This window comes from Stylophora pistillata, chromosome 12, assembly GCF_964205215.1.
Source record: "Stylophora pistillata chromosome 12, jaStyPist1.2, whole genome shotgun sequence".
NCBI lineage: Eukaryota > Metazoa > Cnidaria > Anthozoa > Scleractinia > Pocilloporidae > Stylophora > Stylophora pistillata.
Genome location: NC_142530.1, coordinates 15,810,001 through 15,830,325, shown reverse-complemented (window position 1 = coordinate 15,830,325; position 20,325 = coordinate 15,810,001). Strand labels below are relative to the sequence as shown.

Genomic DNA, 20,325 nt, shown 5'->3' with positions numbered 1-20,325 from the left:
GAAACTGTGGTGCTGCATTGGTGGGGGAATTACAAGACAATTTGGTCTAGGGCGGATCCAGGGGTGGTTCAGGTGGTTCGGTCAAACCCCCTAAATTTTCCCTCAGAATGCTGGAAATCATGCTTCCAAAGACCTAATTTTCGAAATCCTGAACCCCTCAGAAGGGGAACAATTCTCCGCACCCTACTTGACTAAATCCTGGATCCACCCCAGTTGGTTTTATCAACTAAGTTATTAATCTGTAGTTTCTAAAGCTGATGTTTAGCACATTAGCAAATTGTTAGCACTGAATGAAATAAAGAAGTGAGCAGATGTGCAAATTTTAGTGCTCGGTGAGTTTTGTAAATGAGATCAATGCCGTTGTATATATTTTAACAGTTCAAGCTTTCATCATATTTATAGGATATTATTATTTATTTAGGACTTTAATACTATCATATTACTATTATAAGTTATATTTTATACTTTATTGTAAATACACAATTCAGCTCAGTGGCTGCAAGCTTTTTACAAACAAACTATCTATCTATCTAAGTGGAGGGGATCAGCCATTTCCATAGGAACTACAATCACATGCCTACTTCTTTGCCTGTCTCTACTGACTGAGAGCTCAGAACAGGCTAACCTGTCTACTTGGAGAAAGTTTTTTTACCAAATTTAACTATTTTGTGATGAGGTTTCCAAAGATGGAATTCATAATTTCAAGAAAAAAAACACAATAATGATAAAACAACCCAGAGAAAAACTTAACCCTTTGTATCCAACATTGATATATTCTCTATACCCTTCACTCTATGTTTCCCAAGGTACCCAGAGGAGAATATGTATATCAATTAAGAGCCTTTTTAGGTTGGTCCTGTTCTTCTGATGATCTTAACATTTTATTCAGTAGTGATACTGCTAGAAGTTTAATGATAGTCACTTTTGGGTCTTAAAGGTTTTAAGCACGTTAATTGTGAATATAATCTATCATGATCACTGATAAACATTACATAATTGGCTGAATTCCCTACACATTTTGATAAGTTCTTACACGTGATCCACTAGGGGACTGATACACAGACGACATCAGAATTAACAAAATTTTGCTATTTTATCATTTTAAGAAAATTAATACAGCTGACTCTCCTCTAACGGACACTCTCAACGGCAGACAGCTCTACTGAGTGGAAGTGAAAAATTAAAATGAAAGTAGAAGTAAAAATTGGATTTTTCTTTTGGTTAAGCTCTCTCGTAAGCAGACACCCCATGTCATAGTCTATAGTCAGGGAACTGGACTCTAAAAGGTGATAGATGTGAAATTCACCTGGCAGAAAATATCTGATGCCAAACTTTGAACAAGCAATTATTGCTCTCTAAAATGAGGCTCTTTGAGATATATGGGATTAATTGCCCAATCTTGACATTCAACATAAATGGGATGCTTTCATGTAGTTCACTCAAAGTATATAAAAAAGTTTGATCTCTACCAAGCAACTCAGAACTTGAGTGGGACTGAAAATCTAACAAAACAAATCACCATACTAAATTGAAGTAATAATGAGAATTAAAATCTACCAATCATTATTATAAACCAAAGTTCTCTAGAGCCATTAAGGTTTTCCCAAAATAGCAACCTTATCTTAATGGGGGCTTTCCCATTCCAAGGAAAATTCTGGGAAAACAAAACCAACAAAAAACAATATGGTGGTATTAATATGGCGGTTATTAATGGATCGATGCGAATGAATAAATCAAATTTCTCCTTGCCCCAAATGACCGATTCAGATAATAGAATCCAAATATCAAACGCAGCACTAACACATAATACAAAAAAATAATAGTAAAAACATCACATACACACGAAAACAGCCCAAAAATTAAACACTTTGAAGTAAAGTTTTACTACAAAGACAACAAGTGTTTTCAAGCCTTACACATTTAACAGTAAATTATACAGTATCTACGTACATCAACAGTTTATGTTGCAATTAGTATAACTTCAGTTCTACAATATAAAAATAGGTTCAACACTCAGAGTAGTTGTTAACAAGTAACAATAACACAAGGCATTAGAGTAAATCTCTACTGATCCAACATTCTGTTGATCAGTCGAAATCAACGATCAGTAAAATCGAGAAATGACAGGAACGAGTGCTATGTGACATTGTATTCGTCAGATGCCGCTTTGACTCCATCAACTGATACAAACGCAAGTTCCGATTTTTTTCATAGAGCTCCATGAGTCAGGTTTGTTATGAAAACAAAAATTAATAAATGATAAACGTACAACTGGAATGACACTTTCGCTCGTGTCGAAGGGTTCGTCCAAGAGCAAATCGCTAGTGAAACAAACATGTTAATAAGAAACGTTTCGAGTTACAAGATCAGCACACATGTACGTAGCAGAAAAACAAAGCAAATGAGTAACATGATGTATATAGATATATAAAGTAACTTTTCTCGTGTCTTTGTGATACAGTGTCTGTAACGCTAGGAGATCGCAGAGATTTCATGCTCTTTCTTCACTCGCTACCTTTCTTTGGACTTTTCTTCTCGTTCGATTCGGCTGCCGTTGGCTTCTTTTTAAACGAACCCTTCGGACGTCCGCGAGGTCGCTTCGGACCTGAAGGTTTAGGAGCTGTCTCCTTCTTTTTTGCTGATTTTGAGCCCTTGGGTCGACCTCTGCCTCTTTTGACGACAGGCTCGCCAGATTCGTCAGCAGCTGGAGCGGGTGGCTTTGGAGGACGACCACGCTTCTTAGCCGAGCTAGCGGCTGCATCTATGTCAGGCATTCTGATAAATTGTTCTTTTTCTACACACTACGGGACAATCCTGAAATGATTACGGCTCTTTAAGCACTTTGGAACTGAAAGAAACACAGAGTTAAGTTGACATTTTTTTCCTGAAGCGTGCAATTGGGATGTACAATCTTCCAAACAACCGCTGTTGCGAAGATCACCCAAAGGGACGCAAATTAATGGCGCGAAAATATCACGCGAGACTCTTAGACTTCACCCATCGAGTAGACGAAACAATTGTGGCGAGTAATCGCTGTTCTAAAAGCGGAGCAACGGGAATGGATTAAAAACTTACCCAATATTACCTACGCACACCTGAGAACTGCAAAATAGTTGACCGTTGGGAAAACACAGACAAACAATCAAAAACAATGAATCGACGCGACGCCAGAAGGTGGACGCTGTCAACATACCCCAGGATGCATTGCGAGGCTTCCTTCCACTCTATAAATCCACCAGAGAAAGCCTGGGCTCTAAAAATTTAGATTCAAGATGGCGGGAGCAATATACTCATGTCCTTTTACAATTTTATCCCCTTGCAAACATTTCTCTTACCGGAATTTCAGCCTTGGATTGAAAGAATTTGAAGCAGTTTGTAAACGTCATACATCTAGCATCCATTCTTCGATTGTTAATTCAGTGTTTAAAGATCGCCTACCGGCTTTTCAACGCGATCCTTGTGGAAGACGATTTTCTTGCGCATTTACCGGGAGGGTTCGCCATTCATCAGGAAAATGGAATTTGAGTTTATATAAAAAGTGCTATAGGTGAGTATGTCTGTCTATTTGAATTTTGATAGTCTATCAGAATATTTGCCTTGGGCAGCGGTTAGGGACGACGTCCTGCTAAGGTGACATCCCCGGCCCACTTTTCCTTGTACACAGTGAACTGGTGTTACATCATACCTTATCGAGAAGTGTAAATTGATCAAATATAAGCGGCCTGCATCGTTTCGCTTTTGAGCGAAACTCGCAGCAGTACTTGGCTGCTATTGAGAATTTTAGTTGGTAACGAATTGATCTGCTGCAACGTTTTGAAAACTCGGTGAAAAATATCCACCCCACCATGGGGTTTTGGGGTATATTTAGCTAGCTCCACTGAGAACTTGTATGGTTTTCATTCCTCAGACCCTCCTGATCCTCAGATTTGTGTATGCTGTTTTATGCTCAATTTCAAATGAAAAAAAGAATAGGCTTCTATCCCTCTTCACCCTTACTCAGCATGCATATTCTCCCTTAGCTTACTTTTTCTCTAAACATTTAGAACTATTTCTGTAAGGTGAAATAATTAGATGCTTGACTGTCTTAGGGGTTAAAGAGTGAAGGAAACTGTTCTGCTTAATCAGCAGGGTAGGGGAATCTCCTTGACAACCAGTATTTAATTCGAGAAAGGCTGATAGTTTCGAAAGAAACTGTTTGGGGCTGCGTCGGTGGGAGTAACAAAATAACTTGGATATATCAACAAAGTTGAAGTGGTAAATTGGCCACCGTAACGATTACAAAAGCTGACGTTTTGAGCATTAGCCCTTCGTCGGAGCGAATAGAGGAATTGTGGGTTGTGTGTGCTTTTAAAGGCAGAGAATGGAGCTACGTTATTGGTGGGAACATGGCAACGACAAAAACATGAATAAATTAGTGGAATGAAAAGCGTTCCTTGATCCCTGTGGGATTTAGACTGCCGGTTTGAAAGATGAGCTTTTGTTCAAGATTTTTACGGCTTTCCGTGCTACCTAAGTGTAAGGAAAGACCGCAGATTGCCATATGTTGCTTAGAATGATTAGGTAAATTAAAATGTCTAGCGACTATCCTTTTTAGACATCAAACTTTCAATTGAAGGTAACAGTTTATGCACTAGTATGTATTACAAACCTACAGACTCTCATAATTACTTGTTATATTCATCTTCGCATCCATCTCACGTTAAGAATTCCATTCCTTTTTCTCAGTTTCTAAGACTTCGTCGTTTATACAGTGATGACTCTGATTTCCACCACAAATCAGAATCAATGTGCCAGTTTTTCGATAAACGTGGTTACCCTTTTTCTGTTGTTCAAGCAGGTTACCATCGCGCTTGAACGACAGACCAACTTATTGATTCACATTCAGCTCTACAAACGTCGCATAAGGAAGATTCCGACCGCATTCCATTCACTCTTACGTTTCACCCTCACAACCACTCAGTTGAATCCATCATTCTTAAAAACTTTAAATTACTTCAAAACGATCCAGAGACAAGCACTATCTTTTTGCAGCCTCCGCTCATTTCATTCAAACGCAACAAAAACATAGGCAATTTTTTGGTCATAAGTTCTTTTCAGACTAATGACCAACCAGGCACTTTTAAATGCGCTTGTGCACGATACAAAATGTGTCCTTTCATTCACAACACTGATAAAATATCGGGACCTAAACGATCCATCAAGATCACCAATCACTTCACTTGCACCTCCGCCAATGTAATCTATTGCATAACTTGCACTTATTGCAAAAAGATATACATCGGCGAAACAAGCAGAAGACTTGGTGACCGATTCCGAGAACACCTTCGAGACGTGGAAAGGAATGACAAGGACACATCGAAACCAGTTGCTAGACATTTTAATTTACCTAATCATTCTAAGCAACATATGGCAATCTGCGATCTCTCCTTACACTTAGGTAGCACAGAAAGCCGTAAAAATCTTGAACAAAAGCTCATCTTTCAAACTGGCAGTCTAACTTCCACAGGGATCAACGAACGCTTTTCATTCCACTAATTTATTCTTGTTTTTCTCGTTGCCATGTTCCCACCAATAACATAGCTCCATTCTCTGCCTTTAAAAGCACACACAACCCACAATTGCTCTATTCGCTCTGACGAAGGGCTAACGCTCAAAACGTCAGCTTTTGTAATCGTTACGGTGGCCAATTTACCACTTACACTTTGTTGATATATCCAAAGTATTTAATTGGAAATGACTCCTCACTTGACATCTTGGGAACTACTGATTAGGTTGTTAAAAAATCACCCACTATTAATTTTTTGAAAACACTCCTTTTTGGGATTAAGGGGTAAGTTTCTGAGGAAACTGTGGTGCTGCATTAGTGGGGGTAACAAGGTAAATGGTATCAAGCCAAGTACAATGGGCATCTCATAATCCAGATGAGAGTAATCCCAAGAAGGTAATTTGCTTGTATCAACTAAGTTGAAATTGTAAATTGGCCACAGTAAAGAGTTAAAAAGCTGATGTTTCAAGTATTAGCCCTTCATCTTTCACTCTAACAAAGGGCTTACATTTGAAACGTCAGCTTTTTAACTCTTTACGGTGGCCAATTTACAATTTCAACTTAGTTGGTAAAACCAAATTACTTTTTTTGGGATTATTCTCATCTGGATGATGAGATGCCCATTGCACTTGGCTTGATACCATTTATTCAGTGAAGATAATCAGTTATAGAGGTTCAGTTAAACTGAGGGTCCAAAAGAGAAAATTATGGCAAAAAGACCTTACAACTCTCATTGTGGTCATGCTTCATGTTACCCCCCCCCCCTTAATTTCCAGAATGAATCCTTTAACCATTCACACCCCAAGTTCAGTATGCATATTCTCCATACTGTTCTTTATACATTTTTTAAGGAGCTGACAAGGAGAATTTCTTAATTGATAATCAAGCTTTATAATAATGATAATAATAGTAATAATGGTCTTTTTTAAAAGAAATAATGCAATTCAACCGTGTCATTATTTACAAAGATTGAAATATAAAACAGATTAAGATAGAAAATACAACTAACTATTAATGGCAGACAATGCTAAAAAGATATCTATGTACAAAAGTGGATTTAAAATGTGAAGTATGAACTCTAGGTAATATATAATCATGGCCCCTGCTGCGTAATTGCCTAGTATGTCTCGGCGGTAAAAGATCATCAAGTGCATTGGTATTTGAAGTGATCTTGATCCATAGTTTGCTATCTCTGATGGCTAAAATATCACAAATACTATATTTCTTCAAAACAATATCCAGACTTAAAAGCCCTTAGGTAGTGATATTTATCTCCTTTATTCTTGTGACCTTAATGACTGATCCAGGGGTGATATTGTAAGGAAAAATAAGATGCTGGTTACTCTTAATGGTTAAAGAGGTAACTGTTTGACTCCCAGTATCTAAAATAATATCAACTGTCTACTGTATGCTGCTTGCCATGCTGTTCGTTGTTGTATTAGCTCAGAGGATTTGGTGATAAATCAAGCAGTGTCCCTGAGTGTTGATAATAAGTCCTTCTTCTCATCAACCTTGAGCTTGAAAATGTATTGATATCATAAGGAGAAATTCCCTACAGATCACTTTTGGGAGCAAAAGAGTCTCAATTCCCAAAGGCAATGAAAGTGCAACTTCTCATAGTATTGATTCATTGCTTGTAGTATTGGTTTATTGCTCATAGTATTGATTTGTTGCTCATAGTATTGATTCATTGCTCATAGTATTGATTCATTGCACATAGTGTTGATTCATTGCTTGTAGTATTGATTCATTGCATTGCCTTGTAGACAGGTGATGAGAATATAAAAAGAAATCAGTTAGGCAGTATTTTTATGAATACCAAGTTCTCAGTCCTTACATTTTAAATGTGAAAAATTTAAACAGTAGTAGACAATACTATCCTTTGTTTTGCAGATTTTCAACATATTCACATACAGAGAAAACACAAATAGACCCACATGCTTTAACAGAAACACATTTATCACAACTCTGTGAAGCAATAAAAAAGGTATGTGTAACCAATACAAATTTCCTTCTAATGTGTCCAAACAGAATTCAGTAGTAACTGTTTGTTTTTCCTGTTTTTTATTAGAATATAAGTTGATGATACAAGTGTTACCATCTGAACAAAAAGATGGGAAAGTAGCCATATTTATATGTAACAGTTAGTTCAACAAGAAAGCAACCTATTTTAAAGCTTTTCATAAAACTTGTTGATGTGCATCTACATGGTGCATTAAAGAAAAAACTTAAAAAAAAAACAGTAAAGAAGATATATAATTATACATGTAGATGCTGCATTCCTCTCAAGAGCATAAAAATAATTTTTTCTTATTTTTTACAGGAACTTAATTCCTCCATCAAACCTCTCAGAGATGTGAGTCAATATTACTTTGATGGTCAAGGAAAATACATCAGACCAATGATGGTGCTTTTGACTGCAGAGGCATGTAACTCGCACACTTCCAACAGCAGGTTTGTTTTGGGCGATACTCTTAATGTGGCATTTAGTATGAGAGATACATGGTGCCTTATTGGCTGGCATACGGCATGAAAGGGTTACTGTAAGGTGAAGGTCTGACAGGGGTCCATATGTCATGTTCTTGGGGGAGGTGTTTTACTCTTCCAGTACCCATCTCCACCCAGGAATATAAATGTGTGTGTCACAAATCTTACCAGGAAATCTTGTAAAGTGTGGGTGGTTAACCTGCAAGGATCAAAGTGTTTATCCTGATGTAGAAAAAATACTCAGGTATGAAAAGCTACTTCAGCTATGAAAAGTGGCTGACAATACTTGAGCTTTTTGACACATGTCATGACTTTGGCATTTTTATCATTGTAGTATGCTTCCATCGTAACACTAAATAAATATGATTTAATCAGTTCTGAGAATGTTGTGTTAATTCATACAATATATTATCCACACATATTTTTCTTAAAACTCTTCCACTGGCAGATAATTTGGTTGAATCAACTGAGTTGACGAAGTAAATCTGCCACCGTAAAGAGTTGCTACTGAGTTTGAACTCAGTTGAGAAAGCCAAAGTCTCTTGTTATACCCCCAACAATGCAGCACCAAATATTCTTTAGAAACGTACCCCTTCTATCCTTGCCACTTCAAGGAGAAACTACTGGTACTCAACCGGATAAATTAGGCTCAATAACTCAACTAACAAATGTAAAAATGGTGAAAAAATGATAATAATAAGAATTTTTAGCCTTGGGTTAATATTTACATGCATCACCTGTTTCTTGCTTTTTTGCAGGAAAATCCTTCCATCACAATCAACAGTTGTAATGGTGTCAGAAATGATCCACACTGCCAGTTTGGTTCACGATGATGTTATTGATGGTGCTGATACCAGACGAGGAAAAACATCCATCAATAAAATGTTTGGAGAGAGGATGTCAGTTCTAGCAGCAGACTACATCCTTGCATGTGCTTCTCAAGCTTTGGCCAAGCTCGGAAACAGTGAAGTTGTAGAATTATTAGCCAAGGTTGTAGATGACCTTGTAAAAGGTGAGTAACTATATTACATTATCATACGACTTGTCCAACTCACCAATCACTTTTATTTGAAATCTGAAAATAATTTAAGGGAAAAGCGTCAATAAAGGTACTGGGAGCTAAGAGGCACATGCTAAAAGATGGAAAAAAGTAAGAGAAAGGAAAAAATAGAAAGTGGGAAATCATCAAAAAATGCCCCACAACCTAGTTACAGTGTAGGTCAAGCTGGACAGGGAACTTTTTGGCTCTTATTTATGACGTATGGACCAAGGGAAGCTAAATAACATGACTTTGTCATCTATGTCATCATCTGCTGGGTTAAGTTCACAAATAAATGTTAATGTAGTACTCAATTCAAAGAAGAAGTCAAGTGTACAGCTTATGGTAAAAAAAACGGTTTCACGCATGAGATTTCAAGTGCTATGTTGGTTGTTTGAAGGATAATTTTAATTTGTATCTTGTTTTACTTGTAGGTGAATTTATGCAACTAGGGTCAAAAGAAAATCCAGATGAGAGGTTTAATCATTACTTAGAAAAGACTTACAAGAAGACTGCTAGTTTGATAGCATGTTGTTGCAAAGCAGTAAGTATTTAGAATCCCTTCTACTAGTAAAAAAAAATAAAAACCTTTTCTTTATTAGACCTTTAAAAACTTCATAAGTTGTACTGAGATCTACTTAATTATTATTATTATTAATCTAATTATTACTAATCTAATATACACGTTTTACAAGATATCAACATTAATCGGTTGTCAAGCAAACTTTCATGTTCATGAAGACCGTTCACGCCCGCAAATAGTAGGAGCTAGTCAAGGCGGGCGGGAATTAGAGGTACAGCCAGTAGTGATAGATTACAAAATAAAGCTTAAACATAAATTAATATTAATTTTTTTGAAGTAGAAGGGGCGATTCAACATAGTAATCCTCAGCCTCTAAGAACGAAAATAACATGTCCTTAAAAAGTTTTTTTTGAAAGCTCTCTTCGGGAATTCACGAAGAGCATCGCAAAGTTTAGCTCCGAAGCTAGCAAAAGAGTCCTGGCTTTGATTCATACTGGATTTCGCCAGATCGAGTTGCCTTTTAGCAAGATTCCCAACAGCAATTTATGCAAAGCCGAAGGCAAAGAGGTACTCAGGACAGAGAGTCGTTTACTATCGTAACGCTACGGCTACAACGCAGTTTGAGTTGCTCAAACTGTCGGGCGATATTCCTAGTAACCCCGCTGGACCGGTCAAAGGATCCAGTTATACAAGATCTCTATGTGCTGAATGTGGAAAAGCTCTGAAGAAAAATCAAAATGGCGTCCCTTGTAGTGGTTGTATCGACACCTATCACAGGAAATGCACTGGCATGAATTTTAGGAAGTTGCGATCCTATTTTATGGCACAGTTTCCAACATGGTACTGTATTAGATGCTCTCTACCTCCACTTAGTTATAGTTTCTTTGAAAACTCAACTCTCGAAGAAAAGCAAGATGAGGTAGAGTCGGAGCCAGTGGACGAAACCTGGTCGAACTTTGATCAAATTGCCAGGAATAATGTTTCAAACTTTAAACTGGGACACACTAACGCTAACAGTATCGGCGGTTTCAAATTTCATCAGATGAAATCTTGGCTTCTTTCTAGTAAATTCGACATTCTGATTATATCTGAGAGCAAAATCGACGCGACTTTTCCGGACAACATGTTTCATGTTGATGGTTTTCGATCAGTGTGTCGTTGCGACAGAAAGGCAAGTGACGGTGGTTTATTGGTGTACGTTAGGAGCGACATCTGCTTTATCCGAGTCAAACAAATAAAAGGGCTCTTTTCTGAAAAGTGGTCAAGTTTTAAAACCGAATCTATCGTTCTCAGGATTAACCTTGGGAAAACTTGGATCACTGTTTGTGGAATTTACAGGCCTCCGTCAACTCCTAAATCACAATGGTGTCATGAGCTATCATTGCTATTCGAGGCAGCATCAACACTGTCGAGTACAATATTGTTTGCGGGAGATTTTAATGCTGACATTTCAGAACCGGACAAACTGCCAAAAGACGGACGATCTCTTCTAGACTTGTTAGATATTTTTAACCTGCATTGCTTAATTAATGAGCCAACTCGAAAGGCCAGGACGTCTCAAACTACTCTCGATTTAATTCTCACTGACAACAAGAGAAATATAGTTGCATCTGGCGTAGTGGATACACACATCAGCGATCATTCGTTGGTTTACACAATCCTTCGATCATTGGCACCAAGGGCTCGTTCACGCAAGATTTGCTTTCGTAGTTTCAAGAACTTTAGCCAAGAAAACTTTGTGCGTGACATGCAGTCTGTGCCTTTCCTCATTATTGACGCTTTTGATGAACTTGATGATAAGGTTGATGCATTTGAACAATTGTTTCTAGATGTCATAAATAAGCATTCCCCCATTAAGCGAACAATGGTACGCGGCAATCAGGTGGCATATATGACGGAACAATGGAGGAAAGCCATTAGGCACCGCAACAGATTGTGGAAAATATTCACGCGCAACCGTACGGATGCAAATTACGAGGCGTACAAATTCAACGTAACACCTGTACTTCTCTTAGGCGAAAAGCAATAAAACAGTACTTTGTTAAGAAATCATCAGAGCCTGGTAACCCACACGAGTTCTGGTTTACTTTCCGCCCTTTTTTACATACGAAAGCAAGAAGAGCCAATGATATTATCTTAAAGGAAAAGGACAGAATTATTACTGACAAAAAGGAAATTGCCGAACTATTTAACGAACACTTTGTACACATCGCTGATAATGTACCTTTGAGAGAGGAAGAGGATTATGGCAATGATTTTGCTAATCATATGAGCATCAAAGTAATCTTTGAAAACAGGGGCAAAGACGAACCTGCTTGCTTCAGTTTTCATCTCACAGGCAAATCTCAGGTTGAAAGCTTATTGAAAGAGATCAATGTTCGTAAATCGCTTGGTCATGATATGATCCCACCATGGCTGGTCAAACACGCTGCATCTGTTATTGCTGAGCCTCTCACAAACATTTTTAACCATTCCATTGAAAACTGCTCTTATCCTGCAAATTGGAAGATGGGCACTGTGACTCCCTTGTTCAAAAAAAGACGACGAGTTTTGTAAGGTTAACTATAGGCCTGTAACTGTGCTCCCCGTTCTGAACCATATTTTTGAAAAGCTTCTAGCAGGCCAAATGCATGAATTTTATCTCGAAATGCTTTCAGATTTCACTAGCGCTTACAGGAAGCTTCATAGTTGTGAGACCTCATTGCTAAGGCTGACGGAAGATTGGAGGATGATGCGCGACAGAGGTGAGCTCGTTGCGGTGGTCTCTATGGACCTCTCCAAAGCGTTTGACGTTATTCAGTATCCACTCCTTTCCAAGCTCAAGGCCTACGGTATAGATGACGAGTGGCGCTCTACTCAGGAACTATCTCTCTGGTAGATCTCAGAGAGTCAAGATAGGCGGCACCTTCTCCACTTGGAAAAGCGTTGAACGTGGGGTCCCGCAGGGGAGTGTGTCAGGTCCAATGCTATTTAACTTCTTTATCAACGATCTCTTGTTTTACGTCAAGGGCGCCAGGCTGAACGCTTACGCCGATGATCATCAGATATACTATTCCCACGTCGACCCAGCGACAGTAGACGCATGCATATCTCACAATGTCAAGTTAGCCAATCATTGGTACCAGGAAAATGGGATGTTAGTCAACGAGAGCAAGCACCAGGAACTCGTTCTTGGCGAAACAGACTATAGTTTTTGCTTCCCAGTAAAGGACACATTAGAGATATTCGGAATGGAAATAGATGATAAGCTCGATTTCTCTAGTCACATATCCAACATATGCAAAAAGATCAATAATCATTTTAATGTTATGTTACGATTTCGAAAACTGATATCGAGGGACACCTTACTTACGCTTTACAAAGCTTACATTTTACCGCATTTTAATTATTGTTCCTCAGTTTGGCACTTTTGCGGAGCGCGGAAGACGGTTAAACTAGAGGGGCTGAATAAGAGAATACTTAGATTTATACTTAGGGATTACTTGTCGCCATATGATAGCCTTCTGACTAAGGTCAACACTAGTTCCTTATGTAATGGGCGTATCCAGAATTTCCTTATTTTATTGTACAAGAGCCTGTTTTTCACTCATTTTCCAGCTTATATGATAGGTATGTTTTCTCTTCGGTCCTCTTCTTATAATCTTCGCGGTAATTACATACTGTCACTTAGAAAACCTAGAACAACTAGTTATGGCCTTAATTCATTTTCATACTTCTCAGCTAAGCTATGGAATACACTGCCTGACTATATCCGCACGAGTGCATTTAAAGACTTTAGAAAGATAATCCAAGGCAGTATCTTTGTATAGTAGCTCCCGCTTATCTTCACTTTTCTGTTAATTTACTTTACTTTACTTTAATCATTTTCTCAACAAGCTTAACATATATACAAGGCTGAGGGGAAGGCCAAGAAACAGGAAAGGGTTCCCTTACAAAAGGCCACCCAAAAAAGAAAAACACTACACATACCTATATATATTTGTAATAATATAATAATAATAATGATAACAATAATAATAATAATAATAATAATAATAATAATAACAATAAGTTAGGTTAATTCAGTGTCTAACTGGTATAAATAAGCCTTACAAAGACTCTTAAAATCAGAAAGAGACTCAGACTTTCTGACATGCACAGGTAAACAATTCCAGGCTTTTCTAAATTTCTACTGATATGTTACATAATTATATTTCTAAATACTGTGTATTTTAGTATCTTTTAGTATAGTTAGTATTTTAGATCTTGTACAGATATATGTAAGAATATATATATATATATAGATAATCTCCATTTTATGTTTTCTCGAAGATATTCGCTCCAACAAGCTACTCTAAAATTCGAGATGAAATAAAGTTTATGATTATGATGATGATGATGTTTTTGTATTGTTCATATCGATATTTGTGTGGTTAAATTTATAGCTTTGCATGTTTTGATATGATTCTTGGTTGATTTCCTAAGCGAGATTCCCTTGGTTTGGTGGTTTGGTGGTTTGGTGGGACTCCAGAAGGGCCTTGAAATTTTGTAACTTGACAAAAATTTTCAACAGTTCGTCTACTCTTTGGATTTTAAAAACACTGCAAGTTATTTCCATTACGTATACCTTTTTATGAGGGGGGGGGGGGGGGAATGATTACGTCTGTATGGTTTCTGAAGCTAGAAAAAAAGTGAATTAATTATTTTAACCATGAATATTTGATTTTCAGGTCGCTGTGTTTGGAAATTGTGACCCAGAAGTACAAGAAATTGCCTTTCAATATGGCAGAAATATTGGAATGGCTTTTCAGGTACATTAGATTTGCTGATCACAAATGTATCATCGCGATATGGTCTGTTTTTTGTTGTGGCTGTTTTCGTTTGAATTTCTCTTTTTTTTTTTTTGTACACTTTATTTCCTGCCTCAAGATTTCGAGCCCATGTATAAGAAATGATAAACTCAGCACTTGTATACCGCCAAGTGAATAAGCCAGCTGTCCATGGGTTTTAGTTTGATGGATCTCTTTCAGTATCATATTTTCTAATTCTCCTAGTTTAACTGACACTTTCGCTCGAGTTTGCATTTTGTGGCTTCAACATATCAGTTTCAGTTTACAGTATCGAGTCACTAGTGTTTTTATGGGTATCACTGCGCTCCACCCCAGGGAGAGAAACACGCTAATGCCACGTATGAGTTGACTGAAGTTGTTTTCTGTCCGATTTTGTAGGTAGTAGATGATATTCTGGACTTTGTAGCCAGTGAGGGGGAGATGGGAAAGCCAACAGCCACAGATCTACGTCTTGGGCTTGCAACTGCGCCTGTCTTGTTTGCGTGTGAACAGGTAATAATACTACCTGTCTACTAAAGACCCTCACTGAAAGAAGGTTCATTTGGATTAAAATAAAAAAGAAAGGAAAAGAAAAGAAAAGAGATGGGGTGGAGGTAGATGTAGGTACCAGGTGAAGGATTTCGTATTTATTGATATTGGACACGCTTGTTCGGTCAAGATGGGAGAAAAAAACTCCGTTAATGAGATAGGGTCTTGTTCCCTGCGAATGAAAACGCGGGTAATCTCGTCCAATGAAAACCAATATGAGCATGAATATTCACCAACATTCATATTCATGCTCAGTCGTAATAAGGTATGGGAAGAATGATTGATCAGCGGGCTAAGCCAAGCTGGGACAACTTGGCTTATGAATTGTTCAAGATACGACCCACGCGATATTTGGGTGGAAGGGTTCACCTCTTCGTGGCTCTGCTGAAAACTGAGTTAGAATGAATCACTTTCACGCCAAACCAGAATTTATCATCGGCAATTACGTAATTACACCGGAGACTGCTCAACTAGCCACGAAATACCCATTATTAAATTTATTTCAACTTCGCATATCATTATGAGTTTTGTAAAGTTTACGCTAATATTACACACCCATAATTTTTCGTTACTGTAAGTAAATATTACGAGGCCAATCATCATTCTGCTCGATTGAGGCGAATGTCTAGTCATACTGCTCTAAGGAGGTTGGTCGATAAATGATTTATAAAGTGGCAAAAAAATTACACTCTATAATTTGGTGTTTTGCAAAGTAAATTGGCTAAAGCCGACTTGTATTTTTTTGTTTTGGGAATGTTGAAGAAGTGCTTTTGTATATTTTGCGCCCTCTTTGCTGCTAAGAAAAAAAACAACAACAACAAGGAAAAAGACTTTGGGAAAACTTTCATTTTGTCAAAGTAAAGTGGATCCAACAGTTACAAATTGTGCGAGGAAGACTTAATTTTTCATCGGGACCACTTTTAGCGAATCGGATTACTGAAGTACCATTATCTCATGCGCCTGCCAAATCAAATTTATGATAAATTCACTTGCTCTCTTGTGGTGTTTTTTATTTTCCAGTTTCCTGATCTGAATGCACTCATCATGCGTCGGTTTAAAGGCCCTAATGATGTGGACGAAGCTCGGGAAGCAGTTGATAAGGTTCGTTGCTCTGGATTATCGTCTTCCTACCTCATTAGGAAATTCAATAGTTTCGTTAGGTTTGTTTTCCGCCTCAGGAGTCTTTGGAGGAAGGGGCGCTGGCTCCTTGCCAGGACAGTTGTTGGATATTGAGTCCATTCTTGGTGTCGGTTGACAAAGTTTGCCTGTGAGTTTGTTTCTCCAGTTTGTTAATTTCCCCAGCAACTCTTTCTTGCACCCACCTTCCTTTTGTAATATTTGCTCTGCCTACCCTGATGCCCCCACCCAAACTTGTTTGTAATCGTTTCTCATTTGGTAGCCTAAGGTCTCTCACATTCGTATCAGAGAGTAGTCCGTGCGGGGAGAGTTGGGATAATCCCTGCCGTTTTGCCGCCGCCCACTTCTTTTCGCGTCGCTTTGACTCACTCCCATCGCTTTGGGAAGAGCGCATTTTAAAAACCCATCAACGACTGGGATCGAGCGAGGGAATCAGCTTCAGTTGTTTGGTGGGGCGTTCGAAGCACAAACTTCGTCGCTTTTTTGTGTGAAACTTCTTCGTATTCTTTTATCTTGTTTATGTTTTGAATTACCTAAGTGTCTACTTGGCCTACGAAGTAGCGTCATCGGAACTGACAATGAATTTCCATGTTTTTATCTGCTAATTTGCCCTTTTTTTTGTCAGAGCGACGGTATTGCACGCTCTTATACTCTGGCCAGTCAGTATGCTAAAGAGGCAGTCAAACAAATCAACAAGCTGTCTTCTTCTCCTCAAAGAGATGCATTGGTCACACTCACTCAGCAGATCATACAAAGACGAAAATAACCAGTTGGCGACTTCCTCTTTTTACCCCGAAAATCTTACTCTTTTATCTCAATTAAAACTCTGTCTCTGAGTCTTAAACTAATTGAGAATTGAGCAAGTAATTATTAGTCGTCTTTCTACGTGACTTTTGCTTAGAAGATTTCAAATAAACCCCTAAGGAACACTATATGAAAAAGGATTAGTCATTGATTCTGTTTTTAAATTTTAAATTATAAATAAATGTATAGTCACTTGGTTTGTGAGAATTCTTACTTTTGCGTTGCTGTCTTTTTAAAATATGACATACAGGACAGAAACTCTCGAATCACAACGACATTCCAAACGTGTAATTCAAAACTCAACCCAACGATTGCATTTCAAGCTGCTGTGTCCTCTTAAGAAGAAATAATTGTGGATATATTTTTAAGATTATCACGCGGTTGACGAATGAAGAAACTGTCGTGACGACAGACGGCTAATTCTTGTAGGCCATTAGGAAGGAGGTCCACAGTTGATTTTGAACAGAGACGTCTCATCAAGGAAGATTACGTCACAAATTTGACAGAGTTTTTCAAAACGAAAACCCATATGATTCGAGGATCGTATGAGCAGCTATTAAGTGCATTTTCTTCTATTAGCTTGGCTCAGTGCTTTGCGCCAGTGTGTGATAGGAACAAAACAAGGAGAGGGCTAACATTCCAGGCTATCTTCTTTTTTTTCACTTTGTTTAGTGGTTGCCGTTGCTTTTTGTTCTACAGGAATTCATTTTCCTCACAATTCAGCAGTCCCGTCAACAAATTCAAGGTCCACTTTACTATAGCTTAAAAAACAGCATTTAATATCACCTAATGAACACCAAGAAAAAAAATTTACAAAAGAAAGTAAAAAATCGCGGAAAATAAACATTAGGAGTGACTAAATACATCATTCGGCTCTAACTTCAAACTTTTTGAAATTCTTCTCTTGATGCTTCGTTTAGTATACAATTTTGAAACTTCCCAGAAACAGTAACAATTGAATTTAAAAAAGAATTATTTTTTACCTCTTGTTATGCAGTTGGACAGCAAGTTTTAACAGCGTACTTAAAATGTACCCTAATGATTATGCAAAAATTACAATTTATCGCTTTCAAACGCAAATGCAAAATCTGCTGAAGCATCGGTAATACCAATGTATAATCTTGATCATAAACGTTAGAATCTGTCGTTTCATATCCGACAAAACTAGCTGCTTAACAAATAACTAGGTAAAATCCTTCGACTGGTTATCCGTGCGATTTCCAGTCGACTGAAACTAAGTCTGTATGGTGATGGAGTAATCAGAATATTGATTATTCTTTAAGCTCAATGGAAATTTTCATTACGTGTCTAAGACTGTGATAGTTGTTATAACCTGTAGGGCAAAAACTGATTGAGGAAAAAAATCTGTTACTTTCTTAAGGTGTTTCAAAAAGGGTGTAAATGTAACACCCAAAAACCTGTTTAAAGTTAACAACTTCTTTCATGTTAGATTAAAAATATAAACTTTTTACATAGCTGGTCATGATCCTAATGTCACTAAATTAATGGCACGCCATGCGTGCGAACAAGATAAAAAAATATATTAAAAAAAACTAATCAAAATACCAATGTTCAGTCACGACCACTCCTATAGAGATATAGGTACCGCAGGGGTTTCTGCCCGAAATGTGGACGTTTGCAAGCAGCCGTTAGCTTCCTCGGGTTTCGTCCTTTCTCTGATACAGTTCCAATGCTCATTGCCTTAACTGAAAAATACAAGAATCAAAATTTAGCGGGAATCGTTCTGTTACTATAGATATATTTTCTTTCGGCTTCATCACAAGAAACCCTACACTACGAAACAGGTCAGATTACTTAAAGAGAAACTTGCCTTTTGCTCCCTTTATTTTTTCTCAGAAAAACGTCCTCAAGTGAATACTGCATCTTATTTTGCTCGAGGAACAACAAGAAATTGCTAACACATATGGTGAGAAAAATAATAAAAAAAAGGATCCGTGCTCACATCTTAAACTGTAATTTTGATTCTAAGCCACTTCGTACTGAAACAAGATATAGAAATAGTAGTTACATTATTTAGCATCCTTGAAATCCAATGTGACATCATCGCCAATGAGTTCAAATGGTGCCCAGTGCTTCACCTCCTTAAACGTTTCAGATTGTCTCATACACTTCATCGCCTGATTGAGGGCTTCACTTACCTTCTTGCCATCAGCCAGAGCATGGTAGAAGAAACTCATAAACTCCTGGGTTCCCTCGTCATCTATGGCCCCCAAGGTCACCAAGACAGATCTAGCACCGGCACCTAAAAATGTTCGCGCAATGCCAACCACACCCTCGGCCATGACCTCCCCACGAGTAGTGCGACAACAACTTAAAACAACCAGTCGAGCCCGTAGCCCAGCTTCAACGACATCTTTCATCGTTAGTAGATAGTCTTTCTCATGAGGCTGAGAGTTTTCCCTTGTGGTGTTTGGTGCCAGGAAAACTTCCCCAGTTTTCATTTTACCATGCGCTGCAATGTGTACTAAAGCAACCGATGACTGTCGTTTTAGCACTTCATCTTTTGTTGCCATGTCTCCAGTGAGGGAGGGAATACGGAAGATTCGTCCGATTATCTCCACTTCTTTCCTTGCTCCCGGTACTTGCCTCAACCGTCTTCCGTGGTAAATGATCTCTTTGATACATGGCTCCCCAACGAGCAATGCACCACTCCTCAAGTGGAACTCAGCTGGGGAATCATTTATTAGTTGTAAGGTCGTTAAGGAAGGAAGCACACGAATTCTGAGTGATTCACCTAGATGTATTGACTTCGGGTCCTCTAATGCTGCATAAGGCACAAGACAAAAAGGCCCCTCACGAACAAATGTAATCTCATTACCTAAAATGAGATCAGCAATGGGAGTAACGATGATGTTATAAAGCTTCAGTAGAGCACTTTGTTGTGAGCTCCTCGCATCAATTCGATTCAAATCGTTTCCCTCTTCCTCTATTTTCAGTGAGTCAGACGGGGGATTTTCGCCTGTAATAGGATCTCTGGCACCAATCTCCTTAAGGGTTTTTCCAGTCATTTGCTCAATGAAAAATTCCAGTTCGTCTTCATACCTATAATTGTTCAAAGGTAACTTTCTCAACTGGGCATTATGGTCGCTGAAGAAAACCCAGAAGTAAATTAAAGGTCCACTAATAGCTATAAAAACTGTGCTCGATGGAACACAGCTCCGTGAAACGGATGAACCACTATTTCCTGGAAAATCTCCAGGCTGATAGGTTGTGTCCATGAGATCTCTCAGAGGTTGGGCGCGTCCTTTTTCTGCGGCGAGAAGAGCCTTATCACCTCACCTTGAACAACATTTGTACGCCACAAACCTTTGTATGCGCTATTTAATTCACGCTGATTACGAGAACAAATGTTCCACTGATCGTTGAATTGAATACTAGCCCTGATATCATCATACAATTCTACTCTCCGGTG

General features: G+C 38.2%; 1 protein-coding gene and 1 long non-coding RNA gene across 2 annotated transcripts; one reads left to right on the top strand and one right to left on the bottom strand.

Moving 5' to 3' along the window:
• Positions 1 to 1,859: 1,859 nt before the first annotated feature.
• Positions 1,860 to 3,206, bottom strand: LOC148718981 (uncharacterized). The gene is made up of 2 exons (XR_015994085.1): positions 3,076 to 3,206; positions 1,860 to 2,848 (listed from the first exon to the last, which is right to left on the bottom strand). It is a non-coding gene; the product is annotated as an uncharacterized LOC148718981 (long non-coding RNA).
• Positions 3,207 to 3,244: 38 nt separating this feature from the next.
• Positions 3,245 to 17,089, top strand: LOC111331220 (all trans-polyprenyl-diphosphate synthase PDSS1). Its single transcript, XM_022936280.2, has 9 exons — positions 3,245 to 3,547; positions 7,439 to 7,532; positions 7,869 to 7,999; positions 8,791 to 9,044; positions 9,506 to 9,615; positions 14,304 to 14,384; positions 14,802 to 14,915; positions 15,972 to 16,052; positions 16,714 to 17,089. Exons 1-9 carry the CDS (start codon positions 3,273 to 3,275, stop codon positions 16,852 to 16,854), a joined length of 1,281 nt encoding a protein of 426 aa, XP_022792015.2. The 5' UTR covers positions 3,245 to 3,272; the 3' UTR covers positions 16,855 to 17,089.
• The last annotated feature ends 3,236 nt before the right edge of the window (positions 17,090 to 20,325 follow it).

Bases quoted from the DNA above. Each gene is read 5' to 3' on its own strand.
- LOC111331220 (XM_022936280.2), top strand. From the start codon at position 3,273: ATGGCGGGAGCAATATACTCATGTCCTTTTACAATTTTATCCCCTTGC. The intron at 8,000-8,790 runs GTTTGTTTTGGG...GCTTTTTTGCAG, and splicing joins TCGCACACTTCCAACAGCAG to GAAAATCCTTCCATCACAAT. The intron at 9,616-14,303 runs GTAAGTATTTAG...TTTGATTTTCAG, and splicing joins TAGCATGTTGTTGCAAAGCA to GTCGCTGTGTTTGGAAATTG.